The sequence below is a fragment of the Nansenia antarctica genome (genome assembly GCF_963989245.1).
Source record: "Nansenia antarctica genome assembly, chromosome: 1".
NCBI classification, from domain to species: Eukaryota; Metazoa; Chordata; class Actinopteri; order Argentiniformes; family Microstomatidae; genus Nansenia; species Nansenia antarctica.
In genome coordinates this window covers 426,751-440,261 of record NC_137674.1, presented here as the reverse complement: position 1 = coordinate 440,261, position 13,511 = coordinate 426,751, and the positions used below count along the sequence as shown (strand labels likewise).

Here is a 13,511-nt window from a genome sequence, read left to right as displayed (position 1 = left end):
TCAGCATTGATAGTAGTGTTTGTGTTTAATCATAACTGCTGCAAAACATGATTTGAAGTTTTTAGCTTAGATTTAAATATGTTTAGGGTTTGGGCCTGTTTGATTTCTTCAGGGAGTTTGTCCCAGGAACATGCGGCAGCGTGACTGAAAGCTGCTGCACCGTGTTTTGAAGAAAGAAACAAAAAGCCGCAAAAAGGTTTGTGTCCGTGGGGAAGGTTATTGTCCCAGATAAGAGTAGAAAACTAGTTTTGCACTTCCCTATATGCAGTACATAGTCCATGAACAATAACAGAGCATGTTCTTTTTTTTTAAACAAACTAAAAAACAACAAACAAAAACACAAAGAAAAGAAAAGAAAAGAAAAGACAAAACAGGGGGCCATGATGTCACATATCAGAAACAAACAGAAAATAAAATGACACAACAAATGCCATAGATACCCTAATATATGGGGGGTTCACCCCCATCGGAGACAACATCCAAGTCGTTGTAAACATGTAAACTCGTACCTTGCAGACGATGGCTTGCGCACTGCTGTGCTCTCCTCCTTCAGAGTGAGGCTTCTGTTCTCCTCCTGAGCTGGAGGCCACGGGGGTCGTCATGGTTACCCCCCCTGTCTCCCCCTCAGCCTTGCCCTCCACCTTGGGCCCCAGTTTCAGCGGGAGGTCCATGCGGAAGGTGATGGCAGTGGAGGTGCAGTACTCCTCGAACCCGTTCAGGTACCTGCAACACCAGGTCAACACATCAGAGGAACGCTTCTAAAAGTATTTTTACTTTTCTGATCATATTTTTCATTTTATTGGACAGATACAGTGAAGACAGACAGGAAAGTAAGGGAGAGAGGCCATGTCAGCAGGGCATGGGCCAGATTTGAACCCATGCCGACATGGGCATATGTGTGCACTGCAGACCGCGGTGCTAGACCACTGGACCACCCCAGGCCACAGAAGAACGCTTCTAACACAACACATAGGCCTGCTGGGTAGTTTGTCAATAATAACCTTTAAGATACAAAATAATAACCTCTCTGACCCCATACAGGTTCCCTCCTGCATACACACACACACAAACACACACCTGTGCATGCACACGCACACACCTCAGCAGGACAACTTCAGGGCAGTGTGCAGTACATCACTGTCAACTTCAATTTTCTGAAGGGAGAGGCTGTGTGTGTGTGTGTGTGTGTGTGTGTGTGTGTGTGTGTGTGAGTGTGTGTGTGTCAATGTTGTCACGCCCCAAAACAAGCAGCACACAGGTCACAGTGAGGTCACAGTGAGGTCACAGTGAGGTCACAGTGAGGTCACAGCGAGGTCACAGTGAGGTCACAGCGAGGTCACAGCGAGGTCACAGCGAGGTCACAGTGAGGTCACAGTGAGGTCACAGGGAGGTCACAGTGAGGTCACAGTGAGGTCACAGCGAGGTCACAGCGAGGTCACAGCGAGGTCACAGCGAGGTCACAGTGAGGTCACAGTGAGGTCACAGCGAGGTCACAGTGAGGTCACAGCGAGGTCACAGCGAGGTCACAGCGAGGTCACAGCGAGGTCACAGTGAGGTCACAGTGAGGTCACAGTGAGGTCACAGTGAGGTCACAGTGAGGTCACAGCGAGGTCACAGTGAGGTCACAGCGAGGTCACAGTGAGGTCACAGTGAGGTCACAGCGAGGTCACAGTGAGGTCACAGCGAGGTCACAGCGAGGTCACAGTGAGGTCACAGCGAGGTCACAGTGAGGTCACAGCGAGGTCACAGTGAGGTCACAGCGGTACAGAGTAATTGCTACATCTGTCGGGGTGTGCGATACGTACTTGCGGTAAGCACACTTGACATTGTAGCCGGCAGCAGAGTTCAGAACAGGGATTCCCAGGTCCTGGTAGACCTGTTTCCAAACAGATCCGCTTTCAATCTGCTCAGCACAGCAGGGGGAAAGAGAGAAGTATGGAGTGAGAGAAGTGATAATGATAATAATAACAACAACAACAACAACAATAATAATACAAATAAATAAATAAATAAATAATAATAATAATACATTAGACTTATATAGCGCTTCTCTAGACACTCAAAGACGCTTTACAAACTGAAAAGATCGAGTAGTAATAATAAAAAGAAACTCTTATTTTTTTTTTAATCAATAAAAGGAAGTATTGACATGATTTGTATGTCACTCAACATACAATAGATAACAGCTAATCACATCTTACATACATAATAGACATATGAGTCCTAGTAGAGATACAAGATAACAAGATGATCAACTTCATAACGTATGGGTGTGTATGGGTGAGGGACTGACCTTATCAAAGCCTCCCAGTTTATGGACGAGTCTGTAGAGCTTGAAGAGGTTGAGGTTCCTGTAGCCCAGCACTGGCTTCTTGTTTATGGGCGTTCCTGAGGGGGGCGCCAGAGGGTATACACATTTAAAAACCCACTTACATAGGATTGCATTTTTATACGTTCTTTTCTCTTTTTACTTCTGATATCTGTATTGATTTTATAATTTTTGTAATTAATGTTTCATTGCTTTTGTGAAGTGCTTGTGAAGTTTACATTTTATGAATATTATTTCATAAGCTACATTTGAGTCGGGATTTAAAAGTGGAGAGTGAGGGTGAGTCTCTGATAGGGCTTTCACACCGGCAGTTCCGAACGCCGGTTCGCGTTTCCGAACGTTGGCTCTGTCTGGCGAACGAGCCCGCGTTCATACCAGTGTATCGTTCCACAGACAGCGCCAACGTTCGGAGGTTTCCGAACGCGAACGCGAACCGGCGTTCGGAACTGCCGGTGTGAAAGCCCTATGAGTGGCTGGGGGAGAGAGAGTTCCAGAGACGGAGTGCAGCTCGTGAAAAAGCACTGTCTCCTGAAAGCCTTTGAGATTCAAGGGTGGGACAGTGAGGGGAACAGTGGATGAGGATGGGAGGGTTCGGGTAGGGTGGTGGGGGAGAAGGATATGGTAAGGGGGGGGCCAGGCTATGCAGAAGGAGAGGGGAGGGGTCAGAAGGAGAGGGGAGGGGTCAGAAGGAGAGGGGAGGGGTCAGAAGGAGAGGGGAGGGGTCAGAAGGAGAGGGGAGGGGCCAGAAGGAGAGGGGAGGGGTCAGAAGGAGAGGGGAGGGGTCAGAAGGAGAGGGGAGGGGTCAGAAGGAGAGGGGAGGGGCCAGAAGGAGAGGGGAGGGGTCAGAAGGAGAGGGGAGGGGCCAGAAGGAGAGGGGAGGGGTCAGAAGGAGAGGGGAGGGGTCAGAAGGAGAGGGGAGGGGTCAGAAGGAGAGGGGAGGGGCCAGAAGGAGAGGGGAGGGGTCAGAAGGAGAGGGGAGGGGTCAGAAGGAGAGGGGAGGGGTCAGAAGGAGAGGGGAGGGGTCAGAAGGAGAGGGGAGGGGTCAGAAGGAGAGGGGAGGGGTCAGAAGGAGAGGGGAGGGGCCAGAAGGAGAGGGGAGGGGTCAGAATAGAAGGATGAGTCAGTCTCACCTCGGTCCTCCATGAACTTGTACAGCTGCTGCAGGAAGTTCTCCCTCTCCTCTGGGAATGTCTCCACTTCCTCCTACAGACAGACAGACAGATAGACAGACAGACAGACGGACAGACAGAGAACCGGTGAGTTTGACATTCTTACACCAGTGGTTCTCAAACCTCTCCTCGGGGGACCCACAGCCACTCATATTTGATCTGTTCCACCACCAGCACACCTGATTCAACTAATCAACCACAAAGCAATTATGAGTACTTTGTGAGTATTTATGTGTAATTATGTGTACTTGATTAGTTTAATCAGCTGTGCTGGTGGTGGTGGAACAGATCAACTATGTGGAGCGGCTGGGCGTCCCCGAGGAGAGGTTTGAGAACCACTGCCTTACACAGAGAGGGGTTTGTCTGTCATAACCAAAGTCATAAAGGTATGTTTGATATGTTGTTTTGATAAGATGTTTTGCACTCAACTCACGATTCGATACGACTCATGGTACGATTTTCTCACAATCTTTTTTTTTTTAACAAAATGAGATTGCCGACAAATTATGACTGAAAAACATTATTTTATTTCTTTTTCAGACAAAAACTACAAAATACTGTATTTTCTTAAAGAATCGCCTTTTTGTACCTTTTCATAACCACTGAAATGAGGAGTTATTATACTGTATTGTTTGTTTTTGTTGACATATGGGATGTGTTTGGCTATGCAGCCGACGCGGGGTAGGCTACACTCAACCACTTCGGTGGCCAAGTTTAACGTCTGGACCAAACACTATAATATGGTGATATTATGTGGTTCTAGCCCGGCCTCTCTCACTGCAACGTCCATATTCCTCGCAAATCCGAAACAAATATCGCAAATAATTTTGTCATTTCACCGATTTGAATCGTGACAGATTTGTATCGATAATTAGCGGCATCGCGATGCTTCGTTACATCCCTAGTAGGAATCGAAGCAGCTACTAAATTTTCGTTTACTGTTTTAATTTCAGTTGAAAGAAGTGTGTACAGGGTTCCCACACCTTCTGAAACATCAAATTCAAGCACCTTTCAAGGACTTTCAAGACTCAATTCCCTCAAATTCAAGGACCGAACACGGCGCAGTTTGAGACAGATCTAGATGAGAGTTTATATAATAGGAACTATCCGCTCACAGACAACAATTAAAAAGAGAGGCATTTGAATGTAGAGGCTTGAACACTAGATGGTCTCTATAATTACGTAAAAAATAAAAATGTATTTTTTTTGAGAGAGAGGGTAAGTCAAGCACTTTCAATGACCCATGTCCATTTTCAAAAACTTTTAAGGCCTTGATTTTTTTCTCTCAAATTCACAAACTTTCAAGGATTTCAAGGACCCGTGGGAGCCCCGTGTGTATGAATCACGATGAGGTTACCTCCTCCTCCTCACTGCTGGGGTCCTCCTCCTGCTCCTCCTCCTCATCCTCCTCCTCCTCGCTGCTGCTGCTGCTCTCCTCCTTCAGCTCCGTCCTCCAGCTGCTGGGCACCGCCGCCTGACGCACGAACTCCAGAGCTGCATCAAGAGCTGAGACACACACACACACACACACCGTGTTACACACACACACACACACAGTGTTACACACACACACACCTTAATTAAGCTAAAATCTGCTATCATACACGAACTTGTTATATCGCTGGGGTCTGATGCTAATTCATCCAACGCGCCTCACACAGTTTGATCCAAATATCAAATGCAATCAGGAGAAATTCGGGGAGCTGCAATTCCACAAACAGCTGCTGTTTCTCAATGAAACACAGATGAGCGCAGATCAACAATGCTGCTGCTGCCTGAGCCTCGACTGACTGACTGAAACTCACTCACACTCACACTCACACTCACACTCACTCTCACAGACACACTCACACTCACACTCACAGACACACTCACACAAGCAACTCACACACTCTAAGAGTGTCCCTCTAAGACCAAGACTGAAGGACTACGCTAGACTATAATAAAACATTAATTAGACAATGAACAAACAATCCAGAGATAAGCTGCAGCTTCAAAACACTAGAAAAAAACTAGGCTAGCTCAGCTCACAAGGGACACTCAGGAACACTGCTGTTTCTAAATGACAGAAACAAGATGACAGGTCTATCGTGTCGACAGGAACTCAACAGAAAGACTCAATTCAGTAATACAGTATGCCTGCCTGCCGTGGATCAAAACAACGGTTAATGAACGAAAACAAGAGAGACAACAAGAGAGAGGGGGGCTGGCTGACAATCCTCCAACTCAACTCTGCTGGAGAGCCCTCTGGATGTTCCCAGCAGGGTGAATCATCGGCATTCACTTTCACAGGTGGGCTTAAGTGGCATCTACCTAATCGCTTGTTCCCTTTTTACACAGCATAAAAATGTCACAATCACAGGTCAACTCCCCGTGAGTACTAAGAGGCCGATAATGAAAATCAGTTTCCAGCTGTAACTAATGATGGGAGGGAGGGAGGTGCTGCCACACAGACGACACGGAGAGAGACATCACATCACAGGCTAATAGACGTCTGCCAGGCCGTGCTTTTCTTTCTCAAACTGTGACAATGGTGTTCACAGGTAGAGAGGGTAACAACATCAAAAGAAACAAATCCGGTCAAATTCAGGATCCAATTCAAAATCGTACTCACCACTTACAAAGCCATCAACAATCTGGCCCCCCCCCGCCTACCTTGCCGACCTCGTCCCCCTCCACACCCCCTCCCGTTGCCTCAGGTCTGACGACCAAACCACCCTCAAGACCACCAGGACCAAGCTCCGGACCTGGGGTGATGGGGCCTTTTCAGCTGCAGCCCCGTCCCTCTGGAACGCCCTCCCCAACCACATCAGACAGTCCAACACCCTCCCAACACCCTCCCAACACCCTCCCAACAGGCCCTCAAAACCCACCTCTTCAAGCTTGCCTTCATCAGTTAACCCTCTCCCCCTCCCCTTCCCATGTGTCCCCAGCACTACCTTAATTAGGCCCCTATCCTTTCTTTTATTTATTTTTTGTGTCTTTTTATTATCACTACTCAACCTTTTCAGCTTGTAAAGCGTCTTTGAGTGTCTAGAAAAACGCTATATAAGTCTAATGTATTATTATTATTATTACACAGACACTCACACACTCACACACACACACACACACACACACACACACACACAGTCTTCTGAACTCACCTGGCTTGAGTCCTGCGTCCGCTTTGGGAGGAGATTCAACGTCTATTTCCCGCACTTCCTTGCGCAGCACGGTGTGGCTGTAAAACAGACAGAACATTGATTAGCACCCGCTGAACCCAGACCCTTATCATCCAGGGCAGACACAACACAGATGGCACCACTTTCAAGTCAATCCCAAGGTAAAAAAAAAGAAGCTTCTTGCAAGTAAGCTAGGGACGAGTATTACCATTCAGACCGGCTGGGGGCCAGTGTGCGATACGTCTCCCAGGAGTGTTGACTTCCCGAAATTACAAGACTATTTATGTATAGTTCTATTTTAGGGTACCAAAAAGTAATGGGACTATTGGCGTGGACAGGTGTTTCTGGTGGTAAGTCAGGTGTGTTCTGTGTTCCATCACATCATTTGTGCACGCAGAGAGCTGTCAATGTCTAGTTTTTCATTTACATTTTGGGCATTTAGCAGAAGCCATTATCCAAAGCGACTTACAACAGATACATTTGACTAAGCAAGTGAATCATCAATCCACCAGTCGTAGCAGGAAAAGTAATTTAGCTCAGGCCAGGGGCCATTGGCAGTCGTCGTGCTAGAAGAAGGAAGATTTATTTTTCTTCTTCTTTAGTAGACACTGGAGAAAAAGTACAAGGGGGTCATAGAAATCTCAGGAGGCGGGAAGCAGGTGTCTCTGGAGACACAGTGCAGGGGGGTAGTAGATGTCTCAGGAGGAGCAGTTAAGGGAGACGGGTCTCCGACGGAAGATGGGGAGTGACTCCCATGGGAAGCTTGTTCCACCAGCGGGGAGCCAGTGTAGTGAAGAGACGTGGCCGGGCAGCGTGACTGCTGCCTTGGCATTGAGGCCAGTCGGCCAGCAGAGATGGAGGAGCGGAGTGAACGGGCTGAAGTTTGGGGGGTGACCATTGCTCGCAGGTAGGCAGAATCTGATGCAAGCTGCTATCGGGAGCCAGTGAAGGGTGCGAAGGAGGGGGGTAACATGAGAGAATTTGGGGAGGTTGAACACCAGACGGGCAGCAGCATTCTGGATGAGCTGCCGAGGTCTGTTGGCGGAGGCGGAGAGCCCGGCCAGGAGTGTGTTGCAGTAGTCAAGGCGGGAGATGACCAGTGCCTGGGTCGAGTTGCACTGCTTCTCTGGTGAGGAATGGACGTATCCTTCTGATCGTAGCAGGAAACATCTATGCTCGGGCCAGGGGCCTTTGGCAGTCATAATGGTAGAAGAAGGAAGAATAAATGCTTTCTAGGCAAGACAGGCTGTGGATGTGTCTGAGACGACCATCGGCAGAATACTTCACCAGCCAATTTACAGCCAAGATTTTAGGCAAAAAGACCTCAAAACAAACAACAACTGAAGATGTCTGCAGTACAGGCCTGGCAGAGCATCACCAGAGAAGATACCCAGCATGCATCTGGGGGGGTCAATGGGGCACAGACTTCAGGCAGTTATTGCATGCAAAGGATTGTTGACCAATAGTAAACATGAGTGCTTAATTTGGACATCTGATGAATCTGTCCCATTACTTTGGGACATCTGATGAATCTGTCCCATTCCTTTGGGAAACCCTGAATGGTGAAACTAATATGAACACAAATACCATCAAATAAAAGCTGAGAATCTCGACTTTAACCTTAAAATCCAAACTTTTAGAGTATAGGGTTAGGGTTAGAGTTAGAGTATAGAACCAAAAGAAGAAGAAAAGCTTCACTGTCCCTTTACTGTTTTTGTTAAAGTGTGGGAGTTGCAACAAGGAGACGACAGACGTAGGTTGGAGTCGAGGATGTTTACTTCTCTCACTTTCTGCTACATGCTAACATACACTCTCAGTGACAACAACAATAACTTCCCCCGGAACCGGAAACCCTTGCCCCTTTAACCCCCACTCTTAAAGGTACAAACCCTTCTTGGTGAATGTCTCTTAATGTGAATCACCACACAGGCCCCCCCAGAATTCACCAACCCAGAAGGTACAAAAAACCAAGATAACCATTAAAAGTCCAACTGAACAGGCAATCCATGAACAGTACTACAGTTAACGTGGCGGGGGGCGGATCAAGCGGCCGAAACGGCTGCGCTTTGCAGGAGGGGGATTAAGGGTGAGAACTGGAACTGGAGCTGGAGCTGGAGCCCGGGCCATGGAAGGGACTGGGGCAGGGACAGAGGTTGGGACAGGGACAGAGGTTGGGGTAGGGGGCCGCCCCCGCCGCGGGGGTAGGGCCAACTGAACTGGCTCGTCAATGTTCAAGTGAGCAGGCTTGAGACGGTCTATAGCGACCCGCTCTGACCTGCCCCCCATGTCCACCACAAAGTGCTTAGCGCCCGCCTCCAGGACACGGAAGGGCCCGTCGTAGGGGGGCCGCAGTGGAGCCCGATGGCTGTCGTGTCGGATGAAAACGTACTTAGCCAATGGCAGGTCCCTGGGGACGTAGGACTGGGGGAGGCAGTGACGTGATGTCGGAATGGGGACGAGGTCATTCACAATGCCCCGGAACACAGTTCTATGAGAGGCGGCCGACCAGGGAGCTGCAGCCTCTGGAAGAAACTCCCCAGGAACCCGCAGTGGCTGGCCATACACCAGCTCGGCGGACGAGGCCTGGAGATCCTCTTTGGGGGCAGAGCGAAGACCGAGCATGACCCACGGGAGGCGGTCCACCCAGCCACTGTCCATCAGGCTGGCCCGAAGAGCGGCCTTCATGTCCCGATGGAACCACCACAAACGGTGCCAAAGGGGCTTTGGTATGGCGGTGCACCTTAGCGCGCTGACATGCCACACACGAGCCAGCCCAGGTTCTAACGTCCCTCCGGAGGCCAGGCCAAACAAACTTAATCCCCACCAATTTAGCCGAGGCTTTCACCCCCGGGTGGGAAAGGCCGTGGATGGTGTTGAAAACCCTGCGCCGCCAGGCAGCCGGCACCATAGGACGTGGTTGGCCGGTGGAGACGTCGCAGAGGAGAGTGGCTTTGGCCGCGTCGAACACCACGTCCTCCAGCTGCAGTGCAGTAGGAGCGACCCGGTAGGCCTGAATGTCAGAGTCTGCGGCTTGGTCCGCCGCCATGGCGGCATAGTCGAGTCCTAAGTGAACAGACCCGACGACCGCCCGTGAGAGGCAGTCGGCGACGAAGTTGTCCTTGCCCGCCAAGTGCTGGATGTCCGTGGTGAACTCGGAGATCGCCGAGAGCTGACGCTGCTGACGCCCAGACTATGGCTCCGAGGTCTTGGCCATGGAGAATGTCAGTGGCTTGTGGTCCACGAAGGCGGTGAACTGGCGGCCCTCTAACAGGAATCTAAAGTGTCTGGTGGCCAGGAAAAGACCCAGCAGTTCCCTGTCAAAGGTGCTGTACTTGCGCTCGTTGTCGCGGAGCTGTTTGCTGAAGAAGGCCAGCGGCTGCCAAGCCCCGTTCACCCACTGCTCGCACACCGCCCCCACTGCATAGTCAGAGGCGTCCGTCGTGAGGGCGACCGGGGCCGTGGGAGACGGGTGCGCCAGTAGAGCAGCGTTAGCCACCGCGTTCTTAGCAGCCCCGAAAGCCTTGTCCATCTCCGGGGACCAGTCCAACACGTCCTTGGGCCCTTTTCCCCGCAGGGTCTCGTACAAGGGACGCATGAGGTGGGCGGCATGGGGAATAAAACGGTTGTAAAAATTTACCATGCCCAGGAACTCTTGTAGAGACTGTATCGTGCGGGGACGGGGGAAACTGGTGATGGCCTCCACTCTGGCGGGAAGAGGGGCGGCTCCCTGCGGAGCGACATGGTGTCCGAGGAAGGTGATGGATGACTGCCCGAACTGGCACTTGGCTGGGTTTACAATGAGGCCGTGGGCCCTGAGCCGCTCAAACAACTGCCGGAGATGTGTCATGTGCTCCTCCATGGACGCGCTGGCCACCAGAATGTCATCCAGGTAAACAAACATGAATGGCATGTCTCGGAGCACAGAGTCCATCAGGCGCTGAAACGTCTGCGCCGCCCCTTTGAGGCCAAAAGGCATTCGCAGAAACTCAAAAAGTCCAAAGGGTGTGATGACAGCCGTCTTTGGCACATCCTGCGGATGGACCGGCACCTGGTGGTACCCGCGCACCAGGTCCACCTTGGAAAAAATGACGGCCCCCGCCAGGTGGGCAGAGAAGTCCTGTATGTGTGGAACGGGGTACCGGTCGGGGGTTGTGGCGTTATTCAGGCGACGGAAATCGCCGCAGGGGCGCCAACCCCCGTCGGCCTTAGTCACCATATGTAGGGGGGAAGCCCACAGGCTCTTTGAGCGGCGCACGATGCCGAGTCGCTCCATGGTCGAAAACTCCCCTCTGGCGATTGCAAGCTTGGCCGCGTCGAGGCGTCGGGCCCGGGCATAGACTGGGGGGCCCACGGTGGTAATATGGTGCTCTACGCCGTGCTTAGCCACCTCCGCTGAGAACGTGGGTGTAGTGAGGTCAGGGAAACCGGCGAGCAGGCGTTGATATGGATCCCCGGTGGCCAGCGTGTTTGCCAGGCAAAGCGCTCCCGCCCCCCCCAGCGTACAGGGGTACGAAGCAAAAGAGAGGGCATCGATCAGGCGACAGTTCTTAATATCCACCAGCAGGTTAAAAGCACAGAGGAAGTCCGCGCCCAGAAGTGGCGTGGATACAGCAGCCATAACAAAGTCCCAGCCGAAACGGCGCCCGCCAAAACACACTTCCACATACCTGATGCCAAATGTTCGTATGGGTGTGCCATTAGCGGCGTCCATCTGGGGGCCGTGTCCGCCGGCCATGGTGTCCACTGCCTGCGCTGGCAGGATGCTGCGTTGAGCGCCTGAGTCGACCAGCAACCGCCGGCCAGATAAGGAGTCGGCGACGAACAACAGCTTGCAGTCACGGCCGGCGCCCATAGCCGCTAATGAGCGCCGGCCCTGGCGTTTCCCTGTACCCTGAAACGGCATGGCTTGCGACACTGCTTGGCCTTGGACCCAAACCTTGCATGGTAGTAACAGAGCCCGTCGTCGGCTTGGCGGCGGGCCGTCACCGCGGCCGCGGTGTCTGTATAGTCCTCCAGGGGTGGAGGTGGGGTCAAGTGGTCTGGGTGGGGCAGCAGCGCATGGATAAACTGCTGCCGGTTAGCGAGGTACACCCTGTCGGCCTCCGCAGCCAGAGAACGATAATCCTTGGTGGAGGAGAGGGGGGAACTGGCCAGTGCTGTGCGCACAGGCGCCGGGAGCTGCCGCAGGAAAATGTGTGTAAACAAGAACGAGGGATCAGCTGATCCCAGCACAGACAACATTCTCTCCATCAACTCCGACGGTTTGCCGTCGCCGAGGCCATTGAGTGACAGCAGGCGGTCTGCTTTCTCTAATTCTGACAGCTCATATAGTTTCAGCAGGAATGTCTTCAATGCACCGTACATGCCGACAGCCGGTGGATCCTCCAACAGCATCATCGCGCGTGCCGTTGTCGAAGCATCTAACGCAGACACCACATGGAAATATTTAGTCCCATCCTGCGTTATCCCTCTCAGCCGGAATTGGGCTTCTATGTGATGAAACCACGGCCGTGGGTTCTGCTGCCAAAAGTCGGGCAGCTTGACGGTTGCAGCGTATATGTTAGCATAGTCCGGTGCGGGCGCTGTGGGCAACGCGGCGGCGTTACCGGCGTTCTCGTTGACAGACATCTCGTTTGCTTTCGTCAGGGTCACCAATGTGGGAGTTGCAACAAGGAGACGACAGACGTAGGTTGGAGTCGAGGATGTTTACTTCTCTCACTTTCTGCTACATGCTAACATACACTCTCAGTGACAACAACAATAACTTCCCCCGGAACCGGAAACCCTTGCCCCTTTAACCCCCACTCTTAAAGGTACAAACCCTTCTTGGTGAATGTCTCTTAATGTGAATCACCACAAAAGGATAGATCGGCTTTGAATGAGAAGGTGGCAATTAAGTTCCATCAGAAACTATTTAGTATTTGCATAATGTCTTCTTTTTTCATAAGAATATTTTTTTAATCCCTTAATTATTTTATTTTTTTAATAATTGGAGAACATGGGAAGTGAGACTCCTACTTACAGCTATTTTTTGTTCTTGCTACGGTGCATGTCATATTAAAAACCTTCTTGTTATGGACTATGGTAATTAGTACATTGGTTCATTAATTATTAATTCTATTTTTAGTGAGGTTGCATTTGGTCAAACACGGCCAGTGACCAGAACATGTTCGACATGCATAGCCCAGAGCTATGAGAAGGCCTTAGAATGTCTAGTACAGATGATTTCCATTTGTCTTAACACTAGAACAGCCATGGGTGGGGTCATTTGACCCTGTGAGTAATTTCTTTTTTATTTTATATATCTTTGCACGCGATCAAATTTCAGGACCCTCCTTTCATGACTTGTCCTAGATATGTGCGTTCTACCACCCAGTATCCTTACATGTTCATCAGGATAAGCTAGTATGAAGCTATTTAGCAGTTTTTCTGTGGAGGAGGCAGGCTAATTTACAAGCCGGCCAACTAGTGGTCGTTGCAAACCTTTACATTACATTACATGGAATGATACATGGTCCTGACTAGGGAAAATGCCTGGTCGAATTTCCCTGGTCAGTCGCGTTCGCACATAAGCCAACACGGGAAATTCGATGGAATCTACTGGGAAGGCTCGTATGTGTGAAAGGGGTTAAAAGGCTCGTATGTGTGAAAGGGGTTAAAAGCAGCTCCCACTATGCAGACAGGGCTGATAAGGAAACAACCTCTAAGGCCTCCCATGAGCCAGCGAGTGAATTACAGCTTCCATTTCCTCTCAGGATAATCATCTCTTATCTCTGTCTCTCTGTCTCTCTGTCTCTCTGTCTCTCTGTCTCTCTGTCTCTCTGTCTCTCTGTCTCTCTGTCTCTCTCT

General features: G+C 50.6%; 1 protein-coding gene across 1 annotated transcript in view; it reads right to left on the bottom strand.

Moving 5' to 3' along the window:
* arid4b (AT-rich interaction domain 4B) overlaps positions 1–13,511 on the bottom strand; it is a 51,945-nt gene that overhangs the window by 4,729 nt on the left and 33,705 nt on the right. The window contains exons 9-14 of the mRNA XM_080548577.1: positions 6,645–6,721; positions 4,856–5,004; positions 3,460–3,532; positions 2,294–2,388; positions 1,806–1,903; positions 533–723 (exon numbers count right to left, since the gene is read on the bottom strand). Of these exons, the coding sequence (XP_080404703.1) occupies positions 533–723; positions 1,806–1,903; positions 2,294–2,388; positions 3,460–3,532; positions 4,856–5,004; positions 6,645–6,721 (683 nt within the window). The remainder of the gene's footprint in view (positions 1–532; positions 724–1,805; positions 1,904–2,293; positions 2,389–3,459; positions 3,533–4,855; positions 5,005–6,644; positions 6,722–13,511) is intronic.